General features: G+C 51.9%; 1 protein-coding gene and 1 long non-coding RNA gene across 5 annotated transcripts in view; one reads left to right on the top strand and one right to left on the bottom strand.

Annotated features, from left to right (window-relative positions):
* Wls (Wnt ligand secretion mediator) overlaps positions 1–615 on the top strand; it is a 93,351-nt gene extending 92,736 nt beyond the window's left edge. Inside the window, exon 13 of the mRNA XM_010605109.2 lies at positions 27–615. Within this exon, the coding sequence (XP_010603411.1) occupies positions 27–62 (36 nt within the window). The 3' untranslated portion in view covers positions 63–615. The remainder of the gene's footprint in view (positions 1–26) is intronic.
* The window catches only part of LOC104848902, a 44,040-nt gene extending 18,899 nt beyond the window's left edge, over positions 1–25,141 (bottom strand). For 2 of the 4 annotated variants that reach the window (XR_776581.3, XR_776583.3), the window contains exons 1-4: positions 22,640–25,141; positions 19,860–20,765; positions 13,057–13,656; positions 10,902–11,076 (exon numbers count right to left, since the gene is read on the bottom strand). This is a non-coding gene — a long non-coding RNA (uncharacterized LOC104848902). Of the gene's footprint in view, positions 1–9,737; positions 9,910–10,901; positions 11,077–13,056; positions 13,657–17,741; positions 19,739–19,859; positions 20,766–22,639 lie in introns of those variants that run through there. The other 2 variants (XR_776582.3, XR_776584.3) reach the window with 2 other exon arrangements.
* Positions 25,142–26,205: the final 1,064 nt, after the last annotated feature.

Here is a 26,205-nt window from a genome sequence, read left to right as displayed (position 1 = left end):
TCACCCACGCAGACGGACCCACCGAGATCTACAAGCTGACCCGCAAGGAGGCCCAGGAGTAGGCAGCGCTGGCCCCGGGGTCTCCCAGCCTCGGCGCTCCTGGACCTGGCGGGCGGCCTCCGGAGTAGCCTTTGGAGGCTGAAAGTGATGACGAGGCCGTGGTGAGGAGGTCTGGGCCGGGTTAACTAGGACGCGGGACGGCACCAGCAGGCGGTCGGCGAGACTCGAGTGTCCTCTGGAAATGCCTGGCCGCGTGGGGTGTAGACGAGGGGACTGCGGCTCGCTCTTCTGGTCTTAGGTTCTGGGGTAGATTTCTAACACTCACAGTCCGGTGTGCTGGTGCCTTCACACCTCACCCGTGACCACTTCTTTCTATTTATATCACCAAGTAACCGACTGAGTTAATATTTAAGTTGTCAGTAGAGCTCTGTCCCTGTTTTTATGGCTTACTACAAAATAATTGAATTTCGTGAGGTCTGTTCGACCAGAGGCATTTCAGCTTTGAAACCAAATCTGTGTATCTGCTACTAACCAGGCTGTCTGTCGGTGTGGGTTTAAGAAAAAATGTTTGTTTAATCACCCCAGTAGGATTTGTGGTATTAAATGGCCTTTGGGTCTGAAAAGCTTTTTTAACCTCTCGCTTAAAATGTGTGTTCTTTTGATAAGATGCGTCAAACACTCCCCGAGAGTAGAGAGGCAGTCATTTAAATAAGCCTGCTGCAGGGCTAGGGGAGGCGCTGTGAGAAACTCAGACTCTGCCTTCACATGAGAAGGCGGGGGACAGCAGCACTTCCGGCTGAGGAAGCTGCGTTTCCGCCCTGTGGTGAGCTTTGTGTTTAGCCGCGTGCGGTGTAGACACAGACACAGACGGCGCCCACAGACTCCCCTTCCCGCCTGCCATGGCCCTGGCGGTTGGGTTTTACGCCCTGTTGGAGGCCAGGCAGCCCTGACTTGAAAGGCGTTGCTGTCCACTAGCGGTGGCCTCAGGCAGACCCGCTGGTCCCTGCCTGTGTCACTGGTCGTGGTGGATACCGAGTCCCCTCACTGAGCCCTGCTTTGTGACCATAAATCTGGCCGTGTGGGCTCATCCTCCTGTCTGCCTTGGCTCACAGCTGGGGCTCTGGGGCAGCTGGTGGGGTTCACCCACCCACTGCTTCTGTCCCCTGGGCGGTCAGGGCTGACAGCAGACTCCGGGCTGTGGTGTCCTCCGCCCGCATACCCTGCCTGGGCTACAAGCACCACCACAACCCACGCTCTCCATGCCACCTGCCAGCTGGCAGAGTGTGCCAGGTGTCCTCGGGGACAGGGGCGGGAGCCACACATGCAGCCAGGCAGGGAGGGTCTGTGCTTCCATCAGGTGAGGGCCTGAAAGAGTTTCAAAGAAAAAGCGAGACCTTCCGGGGGCCAAAGGCCAGCAGGCCCAGCAAGAGAAACATAAGAGGCGGAAGGAAGAGAAATTCAGCCGGGGCTGGGCCTAGGCCCAGGGCACAAGGACGGCTCTAGGTCCTGCCAGCCGGAAGGAGCAGGGCTTTCATTCCGTGTCACTGACTTCTTGTCAGGGTGTTGGTGATACAGGAAGTCATCTCCATCGTGGGGAGTAGAGCCACGCTCCTGTCACACGTGGTCCCCTCCCATCGCCACAGTATGCTTCCGTTTCCTGCCATGTCTCCTTTATTCTGCTCTTGAAATCACTTATACTTTAGGTTTATTGGAGCTTGATTTATTTCACTTAAATTTGCAGCCTCCATGCACCCATTTCCTACAGATGACTCAAGTTCATCCTTCTTTATGGCAGAGTAGTGCTCCGTGGTGTGCAAACATGACATTTTCTTTATCTACTCATCTATCGATGGACACACAAGCTGCTTCTCAGATTTAGCTGTTGTGAACTGTCCTGCTATAAACATGGCTGTGCATGGCTCTCTCTGTGTATATACATAAATATATATATATGGTTTTGTTTTTTTTTTTTGAGACAGGGTCTCATGGTGTAGCTCACACTGGCCTTGAACTCACTATGGAGCCTAGGCTAGCTTCAAATTCACAGCAGCTCTCCTGCTTCAGCCTCCCAAGTACTAGGTTTACAGGTGTGCACCATCACACCTGGCCAGGATCCCTGTGATACAATGTCTTTAACTCTTTCAGGAAGCTGCCTACAAGGGTCCAAGTGGAATTGCTATTTTTACTTTTGGGAGAATAGGAGCTGGGCTTTAAATCTTTTGCTGAGAGCATTGAGACTGCCTCAGGCTGTAGGCAAAGAAGTTACCTGGTCTGAGTTACCCCTGGGCATGGCGTGGCTGGCCAGGCCAGCACGGGCCACCAAGACTGAGACCACGTGCAGAAGGAAGGATGACCACGGGGATAAAAAGGAGTAGGACCCTAGTTGTCGAGTGTCACAGAAATCACAGAAGCTGGATATGTCACCAGTCTCAGGGCCTTGCTGATGGTGGACACCAGAGTCCCTGACAGGTCCAGTTTCCAGGAGGAGGAGGAGGGCCGGTTCTTGTCTCTCTGTGCCAAGTCTTTTTCTCTCACTTCAGAGCCAGGAGCGTGTGCAGGGTGCACTGTGCCATTCAGCTCGGGAAGGGAGTTAGGTTGCGTGGTCATGGGACTCACTGGTGGGTGGGCAGAGTCCACCATGAGCTGGTTAAACAGAAAAGTCCTAGCACCGTGATGGGTTTGGACCTTTCTGAGCTCAGTTCTAGAAGCCATCTCTGGAGGACATGAGAAGCCACCTGGTCAGAGAGGGAGATGTGCAGCCCTTAGCACTGCAGACAAGGACCCTGAGGCGGCAGCAGAGCACATAAGGAATCAAAGCCAGTGTGGTGAGCCAGCCCCTAGCCACACTCCACAGCCAAGGAAGCAAATGAGGATTCAGTCAGAGAAATATGGGTGTCAAGGAAGCTCAAGAACTCGATTTATAAAAGCAAAACAATGCTAGGTGCCCCAGGGGCTCCGCAGCACTGAGGAGTGCGTTCAGCTTGTGGGCAGGTGCATGGGATGCCGAGGCCTTCTCAAGGGTGAGGCCCAAGGTCAGACAGAGGCCCAGCAGTCCGGGATGGTCCTGCTGGGAAAGAGAAGTAGGGAGCTTGCTCTGAGGAAGCCAGCATGAAGTAAGGATTGTTTCTCAGTCTGGGCAGGATCCAGGCTGTGTTTGCCAACCCGAGGGCTGAGATCAACCCATCCACAAAGAGCAGATGAAGACGGACGATGTGAGCCACAGGAAAGCCACAGACCCCAGTGGATGAGTCAGCTTTGAGGGAGGGAAAGAACACTTTCATCCTGGGAAGGAAAATAACAGATAGATCGTGGAGGAGAAAACTGAGGTGGAAAAGAGAGGTTGCAACCCAGTCACGAGTGCCCTGGCTTCTCCACAAACAGGAAATGAGTGCCGGGGTCCAGACACCCCCAGCCCAACGAGGCAGGTGGAGCACAGCCAGTTTCCATGAGTGGAGAGCGAGGGCAGACTGCCAAGGGGAAGGTAAAGCTTGCACTAAGATCTGGCAAGTGGGAAAAAATGACCAGGCACGTCCACCAGTCCTAAATACACACCAGCATAGAAAGGTGATTATTTCAGCTTAGATGTGGCAGTTTCCCCCAACATCTCCTGTACTCAGAGTGGGGCTTCCGGAAGCTGACTGGATCTCTGGAGCTCACAGTGGATTTGCCTGTGGACGACTTGCTGGCTGGAGAAGGCAGGAGGCGCACAGGATGTTCCCTTCGGAGGGTCCATAGCTCACCCTGGTCCTCCTCCCACTCTTGGCTTCCTGGTCGCCACGGAATGAGCAGCTCCCCTCCAAGGCCCTCCCGCCAGTCTCTTCTGCCTTGGAGCCATGGACCATGGACTGAACCTCCTAACACAGGAGCCAAATTAAACTCTCCTTTATGTTGTGGGTGTCAGGCATTTCGTCCCAGCAGCAAGAAAGTGACTAATACCTTTAAAAGGATATTTATTATAGAGAAGTATACACTTTTTGAATTATTTCTTTTGTGAGATCAAAGAAAACTCACCAATATATTCAAAAAATCCGAAACATCTGAGCCTATTTCAAGTAGAACACGGAATCAGTCTTCTGCTGGTCATCCCATGGGACCTCCACGGGGCCCTAGTCCTACCTTTTCCCCAGGGGAAGACAACAGCCATGGTAATGAAATCAGAGGCTCCACACGCGGCCCCTCTTACTACTTCTCTCACCGCTGGGACGGAAAGCCTGACACCCACGATCTAGGGAAAGAGAGGTTTATTCTGGCTCACATTTGAGCGCACTGTCAGCGGGCGCCAAGGCGGGAAGGCACAGGGCGTGCGGGGGGAGCTGCTCCCAGCATGGCAGACAGGAAGCCGAGAGCAGCAAGGTGGAGGGAGAGAGCAGGACCAGGACGGCAGCACCGCGCTGCAGACTGGACGGAGCGTGGAGCCTCCCGCCACCTGCCTCGCTTCCTCAGAGCCTCTGTCTCCAGCCTCAGCATCTCGGCTCCCATCTGCCCCTCCAGACACAGCTTCCAGAGAGTTCTCCGGCTCCCGCTCCCCTGCTAACTGCTTTCTCGTTACCGACGGTATTCGGGGGCAAAACCGCTCCGGTGGGCCCAGGGTCAGGTCGGATGCTGCTTCCTGTGATGGGGCCTTCCAACTCGCCGCGCCTTGCTCTCCTGCGTATCCTGCTCATGTTGTGACCCCTGACGCAGAGACTTAAACGAGGACGTTATCAGTGCTTTCCTCCCGGTCGATGGCATTTCGGAGCTGAGACGTAGGACTCTACAGCCTCACCGGTACATTTTACTTCACCGACACACAAATGCAATATGTGAGGTGTGTCTTCAGCTTTAAAAATACGTATGGGTGTTAGTGAAATAGTTAAATTCTTGGGCCAGGGATTTAGCTCCGTGGTTCCGCCACCTGCCTCCCAAGCTCAAGGCCCTGAGTTTGATCCCTGGTTTCCCATTAAAAAAAAAAAAACAGACACAGCCTGGAGAATTTAGAACCGAAAACCCTCCCCAGCCTGGACTCTTCTGGGTCCTGCTCTGTCCTCCACAACACACATAGCACACAAAATCAGGGGAGTGTGTGTGTGTGTGTGTGTGTGTGTGTGTGTGTGAGTGTGTTTAACTTTATAACACACACATTTCCCCTTATTATCACTCACAAAGCCAAAACACAAGCCACACCGCCCAGAGAATGCAGTGACTTGAGATGCGATTAAAAGAGCCCCAGAGCACTGCTTTTGTAGGACATTTGCATTGCAGGAGCATTTCTGCAGGGCCAGGGAGATTCTTGTTTTCTTTTTCCGCTGCAGCTCTGAGACTCCAATGACCTGCCTGGGAGCTACACTTCCAGCCTGCTCCATCGTGGTGAGTGTCTGCCCTCTCGTGGCCAAAGGGAGAATGACAGCTATCTCGGAGCAAAGTGGACAGAGGTCCACTCTGTGGGCGCTGTTGGTCAGAGACAAGTTCTGTCTCCCTGGGGCGCCAGTCCTCACAACGCCCCTCGTGGGGCCAGTCAGTTGGGTTGGGGGTGTCTCCCCCAGGGATCCAGGACCCCTCTTCACTGTGGGGGCCTCAGGGACCAAGGCCAGGGCTTCCTGCGAGGCATGGAGCCCTTCAAACTGGGAAGGCGCACCAGGGGTCCTCAGCGGGAGGAGGAATCACAGGCAGGAACGGGCCAAGGAAATCCAAGCCAGTCATCGCCCTGCCAAGGGAATGCAACTTCCGGGTCCGCAGTCACCCCAGTGACCCCTGGCGCTGTTCCGGGCTCCTTTCCTTCCAGCCCGTCCCCACACCCCAACTCCTCAGCAGCAGAGGTTACAGGTCGTCGGCCTAGCTGGGAAAGTGAAGAGCAGGACCTGACCCTAAGACAGGCCAAGAGCATTCCAAGAATAGCCAGTATCCATCAGAAAAAGACCACTGCCGCCCTGTGCTACGGGCCACAGCCCTGGAGGAGACCGGACACCTCAAGCGTGCCCAGGTCCGGACATGGTGCCTCTGTCCCCTGAGGGCCCATGCGGGTTCTTTCTGCAGTTCTGTGGAGCGACTGATTCCCCAAGCCCCTTCCTGAAGCGTCTGGAGAATTCACTTTCAAGGCAGGAGCCAGCAACCTGCACACCTGCCCTGTAGTTGCGGAGTGGGGTCCCTGTCCTTCTCTGTGGGGGTCTGGGCCTGGGAGGTGGGGAAGGAACCTGGGCTACTCAAAGCAGATGCAGGAGACGAGGGCTGAGATGACACCAAGGTGCGCTGTCCGCCAGGACTCACAGGGTGAGGACCAGCGCCCGAGAAGTGGGGAGCAGAGAGGCCGGGACACCCTCCGTGGAGGACCCGGGCAGGGGACACCCAGAGCAGCCCTGTTGCTTCCTCTGCTCCCAAAAGCAAAGCAGTCCCTGGTACAAACTTGGCTAAAATGCAGAGCGAAGGCAGGGATGTCATCTTTCATAACCGCATCGCCCAGAGGGTCACAGAGGAAGGCCTGTTCTCATACAAGTTTTTCCACACAAATCTACACGGACACAAGTTTTCGGTGCACATGGGAAATATAAATTAGGAAGTTAATTCCTAGCCAGTTCACAGAGCCCGTCCTTTTCACAACACGCTGCATCCGGAACACCTCTCCACGTGTGATCTACAACGCAGTGGCAATGACTTTGTCCACGTGGCCTCTCATAAGGACACACTGTGATTTGTCACTAATGCAGTGATTGGACATGCAAGTGGTTTGCAAAACCGTTACAGCACATCCTTGGATAGAAATTGCGTTATTCATCCCTGGAAAGCTGCCCTAAGATCAATTTCTAGCCAGGGGTTGTGGTGCCCACCTGTCTTCCCAGCATGCAGGAGGCTGAGTTCGAGGCCTCAAGGTCTTCCTGAACTGCATAGGGAGAGCCTGTCTCAAAAAACAAAGAACAATAAAAGTCCTTTTTAAAAAAAAAAAAGACTGGTCTTGCTATGTAGTCCAGGCTGGCCTTGAACTCCAGCGATCCTCCTGCCTCAGCCTCCTGAGAGTTGGGCGTGTTTCATCACCCCTGACAAAAGATCAGTTCTTAAGAGTTACTGGAGCTCAGGGTTAGTTATTCATTCATCACGCATACACCGGACAGCCCACCGTTGGTCAGGTGCTAGTCTGAGTACTCGAGACAGATCAGCACTCAGTCCCCTATAATCTCGGAATCCATGAACCTGGCTGGGCAGCTGGGGACAGGAACAGGGAACCAGGTAGTGACAGTGATGAAGGCTGTGGGGAGCCTGCCCGTCACTGCCACCCGTCAGCCTGCGCCTCTGCAACCTCACTGACGCCTCCCTGATGCAGTTTTGGTGAAAAACAAATGTTGAATTTCACATGTGCCTCACTACCCGTGAGGCTGGATAAGCTCTTTACTCCCCAGAGTTTGTATTTGCAGGTTGGCAATGGAGCCCGTTAATCTTCTCTGTCACCTGGGCTCGATGCAGAGGCTCCCTGAGGTTTTAGATCAGGGAGCCACAGTGGGTCGGTCCACTTGTGCTCCGGGCTGTTCGGAAAGCTCCTTCCTGTTGAGGGGGGTCCTGGGCCGAGCCTGGGAGGGTCCGTCCGTCTCCCATGAGCGCTGCCCCTCTGCTTCCCAGCACCACGAAACAAGCAGCTCCGTGCACCACTCTCTGCGGCAGCCGGCCATGGACCAAGCCTCGGAGACCGAGGGCCAAAGTGACCTCTCCCTAAGTCGTGGGCGTCGGCTGCTGGGTCCCAGGGACCGAAAGCCGACGAGCAGTTCAGATTGCTTATGTGCTTTCCTCTGATAGCAGAAGATGTCCACCCTCTGGCCATGCTATTGTAACCAAACTTTTTGCAGTTTGTCTCTTGCTTTTTACTGTTGTTGATGTGTCTGGAGCAAAGGACTTCTAAATTTTTATGTAGCTGGCTTGTACATGTTGTCTTTTTCAGTTTCTTTGTTTTAATAACCGAGGAAATCTCTATTAACCTAAGAATAGCTCAATATTCTTTCTGGGTTTTTAAATTTCCTTTCTAGTTTTTCTTCCTTTCTCTCATCAATGCGTATTACTCTGCTTTTGTTTTCCAAACAATCATCCCTGCACGGTACTCTGGATAACAGTTGGGAGGGAGGACAAGGTTATAAGCCACCCTGGGAGGTCGTGGGAGCGGGTGGCCCTGGCTGGTGCAAGTAGGCACCGCTCTGTCCCTCCGCAAGGAGACCCGTGGAGGCGACCACGTGGACTCACAAGGGGCCACAAAGGAAACCGGGGTGCAAAGCCTGTGGGCTGGGTGCGGGAGAGTGGAGGAGAGCCGGGCAGAGGGGAAGGCAGAGGGCAGATGGAAACCGGGGTGCAAAGCCTGTGGGCTGGGTGCGGGAGAGTGGAGGAGAGCCGGGCAGAGGGGAAGGCAGAGGGCAGAACAGAGCGGGCCTGGCACCGCAGCTCTCGGCCGCCCTCTGCCGGCCACCGCGAGTCACGCAGCGGGGGGCGTGACCTTGGGGCCTGCGGACTGCAGCGGACCGCAGCTCTGATCTCCAGTCCTGATCCTCGCTGTGGGGACAAGTCGTGACCTTCATCAGCTCCAGCCAGACCCACGGGTGGGGACGGAGAGGAGCGCGGTGGGGCACAGGGAGCGCGGGCTCCCAGGGACATGGGCTGGGAGCCACAGTGCTGGCTTTAACTCGGGGGCTTCAGAGCCTGGCTGCCTCTTCCTCTTCCTCTTCCTCTCCTCCTCCTCTCTCTCCATTTCTCTCTCCCTTCCCCCCTTGCCCTTCCCCCTCTTTCTTCCCACCAGAGCTCCGCACTGCCCGCCAGTCCTCAGGGATGAAGCAGGAGTGGAGCCCGAGCCTCAGTTTCCCCCCGCTGTTCACACTCAGCGTCCTGAGGTGTGGCGCCCTGCCCCGCCCGACAGACGGAGATCGCAGTCCTGGCCGCGCCCCCCAGGCCAAGGTGGCCGCTGTCCCAGCACGGCAGAGTCCGAGGGAAGGACAGGCCCTGGCCCCAGCCTGCCCAGAGCCCCGCGGGCCTCTGTGCTCCGCACTGGAGACGGCTGACATATTTTGTCTGTCTCACGGCAGTTTAAGTAGCCAGCCCGGCCCTCGGGAGGCTGAGGCAGGAGGATCAGTGAGAGTTCAAGGCCAGCCTGGTCTACGTAGGGAGACCTATCTCAGAAAGGCACACACAGAAAAAGGTATAAAAATACGCTGTAAAGTTTCCCAGTGTTTCTCACTGGGTTCAACTACAGAGTTTTACTGGTTTCCTTGCAAGAGAGGAGAAAGCATATTTATAAGCGTGTGCGGACCTTTCAGCACCGGAGACTCACTCCTGATTTCTAGACACCGGAGCAGTATTCCAAGGCGGGTCAGCGGCGCCAGCCCTTTCCTTTCATGGAGGCGGGTGTGGTGTTCCCGCCCGTGCTCCTCCCCTCTCCCTCGGCTCCGGCCACCTTGAGGTAATCGGCCTTCCTCTGCCGGCCCCTCCCGCCATGCCGCTCTGCCTTGAGCCAGCTGACCGGGGGCTGAAGCTATGAACCAAAATAAACCTCTCCGCTTTTAAGTCATGAGTGGTCGGGTTTTTTCCCCCCATTGATGGGAAAAGTGACTAAAACAGAAAGTTCTAGATCAAGGTATTCATTCAGCAGTAGGATACCCAGGAGGGCTCTTTGTCTAGGGGCTTTAACGTGTTTTGAAGGGAACTCAGGCAGTTGTGTGAGCTCTATACAGCGGACCCTTGAGGTACGACCAGCCTGACATATGAACTTGGGTTACAGCCAGGATTTTAGTTTTAATTCATCAACAAAGTCTTGAGTTATGACCTGAATGCCGGCCACTTGTGCTTCCAGATGGCCTCAGGTGCAGACTTCACCCTTCAAGAGTCCTGGGAAGAGCAGGACACGTGCTCTCCCATGGGGTTCACTGGGAAATCCTGGGCCGGGGTCCCTCTAAGGATGCTGAGATCGGCCTGTGTGCAGGAGAGAGACTCTGAAGGCCGTGTAGAGGAGCCTGAGCCTGCACTGACCAACATGAGTTACAGCCAGCCCTGGAGAATGGATGAGTTCGTAAGTCAAGGTCCACTGTACCGTCTACTCTATAGGGTTCCCTACAGTCTCCTACAGGAGAGCCCATATTTGGTCCAGTCTGTGCTGTGTCCATGCGGTGCCACGCAGGGCCCAGGCACGAGCCAGCGATCTGTCTGATCCCGCTCTGGGCAGGTCCCAGGCAGCTGCCGGACACCTGGTGGATGTTTGTGTAAGGTCTGGGGGGGGGCCTCACCCAGCAGCCTCCATTTTGGGCTTCCGGACTCCATTTTGGGCCGCTGTCCATACTCCTGACAGAACCCTGCCTCCTGCCTCATTCATCCTGTGGGCCTTGTTTCTGGTCCCATTTTATGATGTTTTCACACCTGCTTTTCATCCTGCTACTGTGAACACGGCATCTTTACTTCTAATCTCTGCATGATGCTGGGAGGGGATCCCAGGGAGACCCCACCTGCAGCCCACTCCCCACTGCGACCCTCCCAGGAGAGCTGACCAAGTCGGCAGGTGCGTCCCTCAAATTTGGGACATACACAATGTCTTCCTCAGACCTCGTCATCAGAACAGTTTCCAGAGAAAGATTTGGCTCATTTCATCAGGAAGAATACGCGGGCGGCTCATTCCAGCCACAATCAGTGCTCCTCCCTCCATCCCCAGGATGCATCATTCTTGCTTCCTGCAGAGCCATTTTCTCTCCACCCCGGAGGACTCCGTCAGCACGAGTGTTCGGTTCCCCACAGGATTTCTGAGCACTGCTTGTGTGTCAGGGTGTGAAAGAGCAGAAGGGGAGGCCTCGGCCTTGCTCTGGTTCTCACTTGCTGGGACTTCCTGAGCCGAACCTAGCTTCCCCTTGGGGCTGGGAGAACAGCACTGAAGTTATCCTGGGTTCTAGCTGTGTAACCTTGGGCAAATTACTCACCTAGGAAATGAGGTAATTGGACCACGATGCCTGCTGCTGTTTCAGTCACAGCTGCTTCCTTGGCTCGATGCCTCCCTGGCCTTGCTCTCCCGTCTGGAGTCTCTTCCCAGCGTCCCCGGCTTCCTCCCATGGCCGGAGTGTTCCCCGTTACTTCGCACCACCTGGATCTGTCTGCCTGCAAGACGGCAATGGAAACACACTTTATTACACAGAAATAAAACCAGATCAGTACACGTCAGGCACCAATTTAAAGACGTTATTGTGAAAGATAAAAGTAAGCTCATTTGGAAAAAACAGGAGACTACGCCTGTGGCTTCAGGCAAGGAGGAGCACTTGGCCACTTGGCTTGTATCTACCTAGGCACAGGGCGGCAAGCCAAGGCAGCCTCTGCAGTGTCCCTGCTTGGCTGGAAGGGTAAAGAACAACAGTGGAGCCTAAGAAACACTTCTGAAGCTCAGAAACTCAGGCCCACTGAAGAACTAAAACTGGGACACAAGATTTTAGAACTGTTCCCTCTCCCGAACGTCGTTGCCAATTTAGTAGTAGAGTATTTTAGCTAGAAGAGCTGCAGGAGTATTTGTAAAGTGCTTCCGGAGAAACAGAGGAAAAATTATCAAGGACATTAGAAGAAATTAAATCCTCTGGCACCTGCAGCCCTAGTGAACATTAAGCACAGCCCAGATGAACACCTGATAACCTACTAAGCTGATGACCGTCCCTCAGTATGCGGCTTTTGAAAATGATAAAAGGCACACATACAAAAACAGGGACAAGCATCACCTGAAGACACAAAGCAAGCATTGGAACCAGATTCAAAGGTGACACAGATTATTTTGAACCATGAGAAATTTAAAATATATATGATTGACATGTGAGGGGCTCCAATGGAAAAATATAGACAGCATTCAAACCAGATAGGTAGGAAATGTCATGAGATCCAGACTCTACAAAAGAAAAAAAAGAAGTCCTAGAAATAAAACATACTGCAATAGAAAAAAAGGGTGCTTCTGGTAGCTTTGCAAGGAGACAGGATGCATTTGAGGACAACTGGGGAGCTTGGAAAGAGTGACAGAGACGTTCTAGACAGAAATACGAAGACAAAATAAGGATGAGGATGGTAAGTACAAAATGAGATCACTGTAAAAAGATTAATACACACGTGCAATATATAATATGTATTTTATATATCAGGTTAGGCTACCAGAAGTGAAGCAAAAATATAGCAGATGAAATATTTGAAATAATAATGATAAAGATTATCTCCAAAATTAATTTCAGACACAGATTCAGGAAGTTCAGAAAAAACTGATATATATAACTGACAAATATATATATCACATTCAAACAGCAGACAGTTACCAAGAGGGAACTTAGCACAAAGCTAAGGAGAAAACACACCTTACCTATAGAGGAGCAAGAATTACACTAGACTTTATGTGAGAAACAGAAACAGAGAGAGAGAGAGAGACTGGACAGACAGAAAGACGGGGAGGAGGAAGAAGGGGAAACGGAGAGAAAGGAGGGGGAAACAAGAAAGGGAGAATCAAAAGGGAAGGGGCAGAAAGGAGGAAGGAGGGAGAACACAGCTGAGCTGAACAGCAATCATTAGCCAAGTGGAACTAAATGACATAGGGCTGAGGTTTAGCTCAGTGGTTCTGCCGCGTGCCTTGCAAGCACAAACATCTGAGTTCGATCCCAGTACAAAAAAAAAAATGACATTTTTAAAATACTTTCTCTGACAACAGAAGACAATTCTTCTACACTCATGTGGAACATTTATCAGGAAAGCCCATCTTCTAGCTCTTAAAACATTTCTGAACAAACTTAAAAGACTAGAAATCATGCAAAGTGTGCTCTTTGATTACAATGGAATTAAACTAAAAATCAGTAGTAACAGAGTAATAGAAAATTTCTGAATATGGAACAATACTAGATTCGCTATAATTTTATCTCCTTACAATGTCCAGAAGACTTTAAGGAGAGTGGAATTATTCCATGTGATGCTGTAATGGACACACAACATCTTGCTCTTATCAAAACCTACAGAATTTTGCCACAACGAGAGAATCATAATATCTGCAAATTTTAAGAGGCTGTAGAATTCTAGGAAAAGATGCATCCGAGACCGAATCAGCTAAGAGCTGGACATACGTACCCATATACGCCTTAAATGCCAAATTCTTAAATTCCCTTCCAGAATTATCTTCCAGGTCTTTCACAGGTGATTCTTGCTGTTTGCAAACGTCTTTCCAAAACTGCACACGAGCCAAAGAATCTAGGTCTTCAGGTCAAAATGTCACAAGCTCCAAAATCCCTGATGGAACAGCTCCACCCATGTGACGTAGGGACCTGTGGGCTCGTGACTCTCCTGTGTATCCAGCAAGTGCTCACGGCCCGGCACCAGGTTTCTGAAGAAACCAAAAGCTTTATGGGCACAGCCCTGGGGCAAGGAGGCCAGGAGCTCCGGGGAGCCTCGGGAAAGTTCCGGAAGTGATGGGGAGAAAGTTGCTTGATGATTGGATGACTGCCTGGTCATAGTCACGTGGTCGCATGGGCCTCTTTGGTTTGTTGACGCTTCGGGTTTCCATTTCCTGCCACAGCTGTGGGGCATCATGGGAGGGGGTCCACGGGCTTGGCTTTGGGAAACAGCTGAGACGCTAAAACTAAAGCCTTTCGGGAAGAAATGCTGGCCTTGGGCTACGGGAAGGGGCTCAAGGAAGGAGCGGGCGGATGGGAATTGAAATTTGCAAAATTCCTGCAAAAGAGATTTTTTTTAAAAGGAAGTTAATTATATATGTGAATATAATTTTGGAGGAGATACATACACACACACACCCTTGCTAATGAGTGTGTAGGGGAACAGAGGTACTTGTGACTTTTTTTTCATAATTCTAGGAGATATTTGTCTTTTTAATGTGGTCTTTTTTCAGGTACAATTTTTTTTTCTGATTTGGTTTTCCACTACGTGTTTGCAGTACGTCCCGTGATCACCCTCCCGCGGAGAGCTGGCGCACGTATAGAGCAAACCTTCATATTTTTTTCAACCCTTTCCTGCCCCTTCCTCTCCCTCTATCTCCATCTCTTGGCTTCTTTTTCCGTAGTTAAGATTTTCCGTATTCACTTTCACAGCAGTTAGTCCCAACTACTAGAAAATGCCTGAGTAACTGTACCACAGTGCTTTTTATTAAAAATGATTCTTAGCTGAAGCTCCTAATAAAGTAATCTGTTTCTGAAATAGAATACTCCACCTGGGCTCTTCCCGGTTTTCTTTGACACAATGTATTGCATTCCTGCTGCTCCTGAGGAAGGAGCGAAGGGTCCATCGCTGAGCCCGAGTGCGATACTGACTCAGAAAGGCCGGGAGGACCCGTGTTTACTATGCAGGCAATACTTGCCCCCAAATAGGAATATTTTAAGATAGCGCACATCAGAGCAGCCTGTCCACTTGGCAGGGTGCCCATGTGATGCAGAACATTTATGTAATCTACCTCCATGTTCCCCGTTCTGTTAATTCTCACAACGACTCAGCGAGGGGCACCGTGACGCCTGTTTTGTAGCTGGGGACACTGACAGATATTGCAGAACCAGTCAGTGGCAGAGCCAGGATCAGGAACCGTGTGTTTGTAACAAGGATATTGAACCGTCATCCCTCAGCAGACTCAGCGGGTGGCTTCCGGGGGACCCCCCATCCCGAGGTACTAAAATCCACAATGCTCAAAGCCTGAATATAAAAGAATATAATATATTTGCATGGAATCTACACGTATTCTCTCATGTACTTTAGGTTTTTCCTAATCCCTAATGCAGTGTCAATGCTGCACTGCTATTTAGGGATTGATGGTGAGGGAAAAGTATCTGCGTGTTCACGACGGACTGTTTTCCCCCCCTGAATACGCAGTGTGAGTGTAGAACCGGCAGAATCCGATGTGGCTGGCCGTACTTCTAGGACGATTAGTCAGAGGAATCGGCTGGCTTCACTGCTGTTTGTGTTACGCAGTGCTGTGAGCGAGCCTGACACTAACACACACCAGACCCACCATGTCTGCGCAGGGCCAGAGAGTGCTGTGGGACACAGCTTCCCAAGCTGGGTCGGCCTTATCAGCCTGGAATGGCCCAGGACTCTAGGATCTCAGAGCAGCCGGTGCGCCTGCAATCACAGGGTCTTTCCTTCTGATTGTCATCACTGCCGTCTTTAACACTCAAGTCAGACATCCTGCTACACACTGCGGCGGAATGAACAGTGGCTGACAGCCAGCAGGGGGCAGGGGAGAGTCAGTCACCGCAGGTGCCTCATGGGACCACAGACCCACCAGGGTCTAACAGGCAGGGCTGGCAAGGTCACAGGTGTTTGCCCAGCTGCCCCTGGAGCCAGGCGTGGGGATGCGGCTAAGGTGAAAAGGCACTGCCAGTTTGCCCCTGCTGGCCTGGTGCTGTGCTCACTCAGTGGCCTGACAGGATGACAGCTTGGGTGTCCGGCCACGCCCAAGTGCTGGGCGTGCCTCTTTGTTCCGTTCTGGTGATCCGTGAGCTCGGCCTGGCTTTCTCTGAGAATTTAAAATATGTCGTGTGTCTGATTTGAACTGAGACATTTACAGCTGTTAATGTTCTGTTAGCATAGTTCATCTATCGGCTTCTTTTCAGTGACTGTGCTGGGCCCCTGGAGTTGGCATCTACGTGGGTTTGGTGCAGCACCTAGTGGTGATGGGTTTGCCAAGTTGCCAAGTCATTCGGCGGCAGCATTTGCACTCCAAATGGAGCAAATCCAGCACTTCTGGGAGGCTGAGGCAGGAGGATTGCATGTTTGAGCCCAGCCTGGGCAACTCAGTGAAATAATTAAGACCATGTCTCAAAATAAAAAATAAAACAGGCTGGGCATGCAGCTCCGTGCAGAGGCCCTGGTTCAGTTCCCAATACTGGGCAGTGGGGGGTGGGGGTGGAGTAAACTACTGTTTTCTAAAATGCAGCGTAAAATGGGGCCTGAACACCACCATCCTGCACAGCCTGGAATAACTCACAGCTGGGGAAAGCCTACTCTTCCAATAAGGCGGGAAACAATAGAGCCCATGCTGTGCCCCTGGCTTAGGAGAGGTGGGAACAGGTGAGGGAGGGAGGGAGACACCGGGGTCAGACAGAGCAGCCGGCAAAGCCAGGGCACAGCATGGGCTCTGAGAGACCGCAGTGTTCCCAGAGGTGAGTGGACCAGGTCTCAGAGAGCCGGAGCGGGATTCAGACACAGGCAGGTCGCCTAGGACTTCCGCAGGCCTGACTGCGTCTGCACCAAAACAGCATACAAACCAGAAAGCTGTTAGAGTCGTCCAGAGTGAGACTGGGAGCCAGGGCGCTGGGCCCTGCCAGAGGGGACAGAGACCAAAGCATGGTCTGAGGACGGTGGGAGAGTGGCTGCACCACCCCAGGCTGCGGAGCAGACGAGAGGGAAAAAATAAGGGAGCTGCCAGGGTGCACGTGGGATTCCTCTCAGAAATGCGGGGCCGGTGACGGTGGACAGGAAGCCACACCTGGGCGACGCATTCCGAGGGGTTCACAGGAGGTCCACCCTGGACCTGACCCCATCCAGCACCTGGGTCCCTGCCCACGACCACGGCAGAAGTCATCTTGCTGGGCCAGACTGAGTCGGACCCCAGCACTTTTGTATAGGGAGGAAGTGTGTCCACCCCCACCTTCCCCGGGGATATTGACGGAGGCCAGCAGGAAGGCGAAAACACACCTGGCCCTCGCTGGGGGGTTCAGTTGTTAAAATAGAATGTCACTTCATAGCTCAGTAGGAGAGTGGAGATGACAGCCTGTGATTCTAACACTCAGGGAGGCTGAGGCAGAAGGGTCACAAGCTTCACTCCAGCATGGCAAACTTTTAGGGGGACCCTGTCTCAAAGTAAAGGGCCAAGGGTGCAGCTCAATGTGAAGACCCTGGGATCAACAATTCCCAGGACTGGAAAAAAAAACAAAAAACAACAGGAAAGAAAATGGAACTAGTGACCATGAGGACATTCCGAACAGTGGCCCAAGCTCTGGGGAGAAGCAGGTGGGCAGTGTTGTGGGGTCCAGTGAGGTAGCTGTGTGCAGAGCACAAGGACAGGGCAGGCCCTGGATCTTCCACCAAACTGTTCTTGGCTCCCCTGCGTCTGCACCTGACCCAAGGCTCCCGGTGGCATCTACACCCAAACCAAGGCGTCCTACACTCTGCTGGCGCCACACCTACCGGAAGCCTGGGCTGCTTCCCTCTCCGGGACTGGAAGCTGTGCTCACCCGAGGTGGTGTGGACCCGGCTCATTCCGTCTTCTGGGGGGAACCCGGGGACCCTCTGCCCACATTCTGTGGACCTCTCGTGTCTGCACTAAGTCCATTGTGTGGTGGGGACACACGGAGTGGAGAGAAGAAGCTCGAAAGATGGAGGGACCAAGATGGCATCGGAGGGAGTCACAGCCAGGGAGGGCTTGAAGGTCAAGGGGTGTCAGTGTCACCTTGAGTTTGCAAAGAGCACGGCCATAGCAAGGATGAGAAATGAGAAGAGACAGCAGGTCTTGGGGTGGGCCACCGACTGGGAGGTTGTTGCTGTTAAGAAAATGAGACAAAGCCGGGCGTGGTGGCGCATGCCTGTAATCCCAGCACTTGGGAGGCTGAGGCAGGAGGATCGCTGTGAGACCCTGTCTCAAAAACAACAACAACAACAAAAAGAAAATGAGACTTGAAGTCATGGGATCAATCTGGAGGGCAAGAAGAGGGAAGTGTTGAGCAGGGAGGATGGGCAGGATCCTGAGGTGAATCACCTGTGAGAGGACAGGAGCAGAAAGGCGACTCCTGAGAGTCTGACCTGGGCAGCTGATGTTGGAGAACACGGACAGGAAGCAGAACAGGTTGGGGACGGGAAATAGCTGACTTCCGTGTATTCACACAAGTCGGGTTTCTGAACGGCTGACAGATGGGCAGAGCCCAGGAGAGGCATCTGGCTGGAGCCAGGACAGCCTGGGAACCTTAGAGGGACAAACAGATATGACTGTGGTCACGCTGCTTGGAGATGCGTTAAGGTTATCAACAGGAAAATGAATGGAAAGAGTTATTGCTGTGCCTGGCACACGAGGTCGCTCAAATTAATTATTTTTGCAATGTGTTTATTTCCCTCTGATTCTTAAATGAATTATGAAGGCTGTTCCCCCTACAGGCTGCTCTCTATTAGCGACACTCGCTCAGGTTGGTACACTGTGGACTTAAAGGGAGAGGCTTATGCAATTTTCCTCAGGCTTTCGGCCAAGAAAATGAGGTCGAGAAAAGTACAGCAGCGACGCTTGTCACTGGCCACTGAAGAATGGGACAGCAGGGAGATCTGCGAGCAGGACAGGAAGTGGCTCCCCGCCCACAGGCCAGGAGCAGAGGAGCTGGGTGCCAACGGGGTGATGGGCGCGGCTTGCAATTTGGGGCGCCCGGCAGGAGAGGGCGGCGGTCAGGAAAGCGCCCCAAGCACAGACGGCCACCCTGTCACTGGGTCCTCCTATGGTAGAGAGGCGCGGGGAGCTCTCCAGGGTTGCTCTCATGGGGACTTCCCTCGCCTAAGCATTCACCTCCCGCGCCATTGGATGAAGGTCTTCGGGAAGACACAGGCACTGTCGTTCCATGACAGGTCGACTGGACAACAGTGGTTGGGTACCCAAGTGTAGGCGAAGCAAGGTGCTAGGGCCCATGGGATTCGTAAGCACAAGGAGACCAGGGCGCTACTTGGAAACATTGAACACAGCTAGCCTCAAACAATGAGGGAGCACGTCCTGAGCCCTTACTTGGGCCAGACACTGGCCTAGGATTGTACAAGTATCAGCTCTTCCGGTGCTGAAACAAATGTTCGGAGTGCATGTTATTACCACAATTCCTACTGAACGGAGGGAGAGTGGAAGCAGGAAAAGGAGAAGGCGCAAGGCGCCCCCCAGGTGGGAAGATCAGTGGTCACCGCGAGAGGACAGTGCCCAGTAAGGAACTTGCTGAGGGGCAGAGACCGGAAGTGGGGAGCGTAGGAGACTGGTCCAAGGCGTGCTGGGAGACGAGTAGGGAGCCCGCTTAGCACAGAGTCAGCACCTCACTCATATCTGTCGATGAGAATTTGAGAACAGAAGTGCTAGCAGGGCCGGGGATTTGGCTCAGTGGTTCTGCCGCCTGCCTCAAAAGTGCATGGGCCCAAGTTCCATCCCTGGTACAAAAATTTAAAAAGTACTAACAAAAATGTGTAGAAAGTGTGGTGGTTAATCTTGATTGTCTCTGTGACCGGACAGACACCCTGGAGAGTAGTGAAGATGCTTCTGAGGGTGTTGGGTGCGTCGTAGGCTGACTGAGGACTGGATCTGGTCCCTGGCCTCTTCCTCTCTTGCTCTTCGCCTTCCTCTCCACTTCCGGTCAGGATGTGAGCAGCTTCCCCTCTGCCACGCCCCTTCCACCGTGATAGAAGCCGACAGCCGTGGACTGAAACCTCTGAAACTGTAAGATGAAATAAACCATTTCTCCTTTACATTGTGTGTGTCACAGGGCTAAAAAGCTGACGGATACAGGTAGGGTACCAGGGCCAGGCTGCCGAAGGTCTCGAAGGCCAAGTGAGGGAATTCCATCATTCTTATATCGGCAGCGAGGAGCCGGAGACTTTCAAGGAAGAGAATGCTGTAACAAAAAGAGTGGTTCGGGAAAATTGACACGGCGGGCAGAGTTGCCAAAATGTTGAGGGAGACATAATGGAGGCAAGGCGCAGGTGCAGTCGGGAGGCTTTTGTAGCTCAAGGACTTGGGGACTGGTTCGTTTCTTCAGAGGAAAGTCTATGACACTCCCTTATTATAAAGAACCACATGCTCACGATAGGAAAGTCAGAAAAAACAGAAAAGTGTAAAAATCAAGAGCAGTCATGAAACAAATATAAAGAAGTATGGTTAACTTTTTTCAGTATAAGTATAAATAAGTATAGTTACTTACTTTCAGTTCTTTTTTCTTGCCGCACTCCCCCTAGGTAGCTTGAGCGTGAAGGATGGACAGGTGGTGAATGGCCGGTGGCAACAGAACTGGAATCATATTGTGTACAACCTGGGCCTCTACTTGTCCCCTTTCAGGCTCACGTGGGCAGTGGCAGTGTTTCTTCCCACACCATCACTATTTCATGAAGCGGTCACATCACATGCTGGGTGGGTTGGAATGTGATGCTAACAATTTCTGGATGGTTGAATGTTTCCTTTGGTTCCTATTTTGGTGTTGTAGTGGCAGATGGTGCTTCTGGGAGTCTTCAACACATCATTCTTAGCCCTGTCTCTATTTCCCGGGGCCCAGTTCCTAAGATTTAAGTCACTGGGGGAAAGGGCATGAGCATTTTTAAGCCTGACCTATATTTCCAAATCGCTTTTGGGAAAGATAGCAATAATTCCCATATCCACCAGCCCTGGGCAAAAATTCTACCAGTGGATTGTACATGCTGAGCCAGCTCAAGAGTATCCGGCCCTGAATGTTGTAGGTTATGCAAGAACACAGTTTCAACCTGGATTTCAAGTAGTATGACTTGGATTATGTATCAGATCAGGACAGTTCTTTCTCAAAGCCAGATTTGGTCAGAATGCTCAGAATTGGATAAGGCACCACTTAGGTTGGGGGAGGGGAAAAGAGGACTGGAGTGACCACTTCCGGTGCCAACCAAAAGGAAGGGAACTCGGAGCAGATCTTTAAAGCAACTGGAGGTCTGCTTTCTTAGATACCTTATTGCTAAGTGGGCTTCAAACGATGAAATGATGCTTATTCAGAGACCAGTTTCCTTAAACTTTTATCCTTTTTCCGTCTCCTCCTGATAAGCTGAAATTTGGTGGATTTATTCATCACGAAAACCTTCAGCAGAGTCTGGAAGAAGACATAGAAGGGAAAGGAAATCACCATGGCTACCTCTACTTCTTTTCTGATTGATAGAGGATAAAATTAGTAAGTGAAGAACTTAACGTTTCCTGCTCTCTTTGAACCTCACATCACAGAAAGTTGAAAGGTGGTCTTAGAGAAGATCGGGCAGGTTTTCCTTTCACTCACAAAAGACCCAATTTCCTAGCTCGGAAGATCGTTATGTCTCCTCCTTTAGAACCTCCAGTGGACAAAACGTCTCGCGTTTCTCTGAGAGACTCCCAGGACCTCACCTCACCTCTTCCCCATTGTCCTCATCACTGGTCCTAGTTTGCTTATTTGAATGATGAGCAGGAAGGTGTGGCTTCGATCAGAGTCAACTTGAACCCGGACAACTCCAATTCTAACATGAGGGATGCTCCCCGGGGAAGATTTGAGGAGGAGGACAAGGCCCGCTCTCCTTGGTATTTTCCACAGGACTTCTGCAGTATTCTTTTAGCTCTGCAAACAGATCACACTGGGGTCTCGGGAGGACGGACACTAACCAAGCCGTTGCGCATAGGTGAGACACCGAGGCACAGAGGCTGAGCAATCGGCTGAGACCTCTCAGGTGTACAGCTAGGGAGCGGCAGAGATGGGTTTCAGAGCAGCCCAGCCTGGTCCCAGAGAAGTGCTCCCAGCCACTGAGCTGTTTCTCCTCACAAAAGCCTTTCTCAGGTTCTGGGGGGGCCTGAATCCGCCCTCTTTGCTTCCCAGTATTGTTGCCTCAACAGACCTGTGGCTTGCTTCTCTGAAACCTAGGCCGGGAACACAGAAATGTACTTTACCGCCTGCCACAAGGCATAAACAATATATTGTTTGTAAAATAACGTTATTCATCTCTTGGCACTTGCTAGCTGTGGGACCTTGGGCAAGTTTGCTTATTCACTCTGTGCCTTGGTTTACCCTTCTGTCAAACATGACAGCAGGACACAGACAGGCCAGGTTGGCATCAAATCAGGCCAAGCTCCTGGACCCAGTAAGTCAGGTTGGAGACTGTGGGCCTTTGGAAGGACAGCCGGAAGCTGTTTCAGGGCCAGTTTATGGGTTTTAAAAGAACCTCTTTAACCCATGTGATGCGGAGCACAATTTCTTTCTCCCTGACTCAGTCGTAACAAACCCAAGGGGACAAGGGCAATCATTTCCAAGCTGTAGAATTAAAGGAGCAAAGATTCCAAGAGCATGAATAGGTTGCTGAGGGTCGTGATGACTTTGTCCTGGGCTGCCTTCACTAGCAGTAGCTGTGAACAGAGGAAACGGAAGAGACAGCCATCACCCAAGTTCAGGTCCCTGGGGCGTTGAGTATGAGGTCATCAGACACTGCACCACAGGACACGAATGACATCATCAGGCGTGACCTCATCAGACGTGATGGCATTGGGTGTGATGTCACTGGGCGTGGCATCCCAGACCTTCTTGTGTCCATCTACTTCCTTGTGCAGAGACCACCACAGTCCTTATCTCTTGAAGAGCTTGTCTGTGAGTTCCATCAACCCTCTTTATACGGAAACTTGGCCTCCCCACTGTTCCTGATTAATCTGAATCTCGGGTGAGGAGACACAAGTCAGTCGCCATCTGCCCTGGGCAGTGTCAGTCTGACCCTGTGAGCTGCTTGGCTTCCCTGTCATCTCCTCAGGGATACGGAGAGAAGCCCAAGGCTACCCCAGGAGCAGGAGAGGATGTGACAGCCACCGAGCACCTGCTCTGGGCCAGGCTCCAGGCTGCCCTCGGGACAGGCCTGCTGGTTTGTTTAATCTGCCAGGTGTGATCAAAAGCTTCAATTTTAAAATCATATTACAGTAAAAGACCCTTTGCCATGAATCCCCTCAAATTCCCCTCCTCACCTTGCACACACTCGTCCCACTGTCGTGGCTGCCTCCAGCGGCTCTGCAGTCCTCTCTCCTGAGGGTCTTCAGCTACGCTGTCCTGGATGTCTCCATGTCCTGACTCAATTCCAAACATTCCCCTCTCACGATCATCCTGACTTTGGGGAAGAGCTGGAAGTCACTCAGCATCAGAGCTGGTGTAAGGTAGATGAGAACACAGGGTCGTGTTTCTTATGAGCTGCCTCTCTGTGGCGTGGTGATCAGCAGCAGTGGTCACTGATTTATTACACCTCCTAAAGACACTTGGGAAAAAGGACTCCAGAGCTGCTTCAGGAAGTGGCAAGAATCATGGGCTAAGTATGTTTGCAACAGGGGGAAAGGAGTCCAGGGAGGGTTAATGGCAAAGTGTCTTTCGTTTAAACACTCACTGTACATTTCAATAGGCCTCACAGAGGCATTTTAGGGAGGTTTCATTGCACCGGCTCTTTCTGTGATCAGACCAAGTGTTTCTGAGACCTCTGTAGTTAAAGGAGCACAGTGTGAGCCACATAGTTTTATGACGTTTCCATGAAATTTTACACACAGCCACGCACACTTGGAATTTTAGAGTCACTTTGCATCTGCGTATTTCAGCCACCTCCAGCTATGAAAGAGCAAGGTGTGCTTGCAAGGCCTGGAGCCCAGAGAGAACCACTGATCCATCGTGACCCCAGCTGGCCCTCAGCTGTGGATGTTAATGAATGTTTACTGCTGGACAGCAGGAGCGGAACAGAAGAAGCTCGAGGTGAAAGCCCCACTTGGGTCTTCTCTGGAGCCAGACAGCCCAGGGATTTCCCACTGCAGGTGCACACAGAGCACCGAGCTCTAATTTGCCAGGTGATCATTGCCTTTAGGCTGGCAGCCAAGACTTAACACTGCCACTGCCCAGCATGGCAGGGGGACAGGTATGTCCCAGGAGCACTTACTAGATTCCACAGAGATCAGGGCTGCTCTGCAGGGCCGGGGTCCAGAACAAGACTGGCTTTAACCCTGGCCGTCCAAGACTCCTATCCTAGACACAACATTTGGTATCTTCCAGCATAACCCTCTTCCCAGCCTCCTCTCTCCAGCTCCCACAAATATATATATGACCTGCCTTGATTTTGTGACTTAAATTTTTAAGTGTGAGATTAACAGAAATCAGTATTCAGTTAAAAGGAACCTTTGAGACAATCTAATCTCCTGTTTTAGAGGGCAAGATGCTCATAGATGCTCTCCACTGGCATGTGGAGAGGCCAGAATTGGTGACCCTCAGCCTGTCCAGGGATGCCCTGGGTGGGACTGCCCCACTTGAAGCTTCTTCCCCTGTTCTCAGCTGTGATTCCAGTCTTAGTCTGACCCAACCTGATTCTCCCGTCTGCTCTCATCTCCTTAAACATCTACTAAGATAATGTCATTTCACCCAAAACACCATGGAAGTGCTAATAGCATTCTGCCAGAGTATTAGCTGAATCTTTCATTTTTCAGATAACTTTCAGGTGGAAAGAGTTGTACAGCCAGAGAAACTTGGGGTGGGACATCTTGTAAACCCAGAGTGAAGAAGTCGATGTCCCCGAAGGTCCCATAGGAAGCTGGGCCCTTACAAATCTGAGAACCCAAGTCATATGAACGGAATGTGCTGTACAACCACTCCAGACAAAAACAAGCTTCCTACTCAAATAAAGTCCATCTTCTGACAGTCATGGATCAGCTCTTTGGCTGGCAGCCTGAATGCTAAACTCTGAAACCTGGGTATCTGGGTGCATTACACAGGTCCTCAGCCCAGAGGCCCACTACTAACCCAGGCGTGTGGAGGACCATCATACTGACTATGCCCCAAACAGGCTGTGAAGAATTAGCCCCAAATCGGCTTGCTTATAGAAGCGAGTCTGGCGGAAGCCTGCCTGCTAAGGTTGGAGTAACTCGGCCTTGCCTCTCAGAAAATGTGAAATCGTGACATCCCCTCTGGAGGAGGTCGAGCTGCCTCCCCTCCACTGGAGTTGCTAAGACCACAGGTGCAGAGGAGGTGGGAGCAAAAGCATGAGGAGAACTGCTTGGCTTTGGTGCACCAGCAGATGTGGGCAGGAAGCTATGGCTGGACACAGAGGGCCGAACATGGCTTGCATTCAGTTCGGAAAGAGCTGAAATGAGAACACAAGTAATGGACTGAAAACAGCTAGGAAAGCTCTAAGGAGCACAAAGCAAGATAGCAAGAAAAAATACTCCTAGCTTTACCTGGGTGCCAGGTACTAGAGACCCCTGCCCTTAGGTTCCAATACCTTGCCCAGTATACAATGCAGGCCTGAGGCAAACTAAGATAGAACCAGGTGAGAGAAAGTGGAGAGCCAGGATGGCTAATGGCAGTGCAACCAACAGGGGTGCCGGTCAGTCCCAGGCACTGACTTTCATTGGCCATCAACTGGGGTAAAGTCAAGCTACATGCAGTTTCTATGGAAATTAATGTAAACAAGACATTCCCAAATTAGGAACAAAACAGACAAAATAATTAGAATATTGTAATTAGAACACTGCCCTAGGCAGAAGGTTTTAGTTGTGGAAACGGAATTGGGGTGCAAGTTACTCTAATCCAGCATATAGGCTTCAGCTGGACGCACTTCTATAAACAAGCCAATTGTGGGCTTAACTCTGCACAGCCTGTTTTGGGCATAACCAATATTACAGTCCTCTGCACCGGGAAACCCAACAGGGCACACTGAGGAGCCCCAGCACAGCCTCCACTTGCCTCATATGGTAAACAAGAACCATGGGCAGCGCTCACATGATAGATTCAGGAAACCACTTGTAGAGTCTGCCTTCCACCACACGGAGAAGACTAAACATCCTCACCACGCCAAGCAAAAGGATTGCACACTGCTTAAGAATTAGCACTAAACCCGCCTCCTCCTGACGCGACCCCTCCAGAGCAACACAAATGTCTGTCTCCTCCACCTGCTCCTCTCTGACTCAAAAGCCTGGCTGTATGGATTGCTTTTGTCTTCTATGACAAAATCTGAGTTAGTGGCTGCTCACTTTCATCACTGTGAAAAAATGTCTGTACTGAATCATCTTCAAGGAGGAAAGGTTTGTATTGGCTTGTGGTTTCAGACGCTTCAGTCCATGACCACTCTGCGTGCAAGGGCAGAATATCATGGCAGGGGGCAAGGCCAGTAAAGCCTCTCACCCCACTGTGGCCAGGAAGAGAGAGGAGGGGTGGGCAGCCCAATGTCTTCTTCGAGGGCATCCTCCCCAGTGACCTAATTTTCTTCCTTTAGTCACCACCTCCCAAGAACTCTGCCACCTCCCAACGGCACCACAGGCTGGCGACCAAGCCTGCAGCACACCTGTGAGATCCGAACCATAACGTGACCATGTGAACAGCTGAATCTACCCTCAGTCACCACTACGTGGCATGACACAAGTATCGACGGGTGAGATGGACTCCTGCTGATCCCCCTTCCTGCTACAAATTGTTTAAGCCTGTGGGAGCCCAGTTTCCTGACCTGTAAAAGAGGATAGCAATGCCTATGTCACCAGGCTGTCCTAAGGTCAGATGAGATATTGCCTAT

The sequence above is a fragment of the Fukomys damarensis genome, unplaced genomic scaffold (genome assembly GCF_012274545.1).
Source record: "Fukomys damarensis isolate Sample0158 unplaced genomic scaffold, DMR_v1.0_HiC HiC_scaffold_33, whole genome shotgun sequence".
NCBI classification, from domain to species: domain Eukaryota; kingdom Metazoa; phylum Chordata; class Mammalia; order Rodentia; family Bathyergidae; genus Fukomys; species Fukomys damarensis.
The sequence above is the reverse complement of the archived record's forward strand: the minus strand, read 5'-3'. Positions and strand labels throughout refer to the sequence as shown.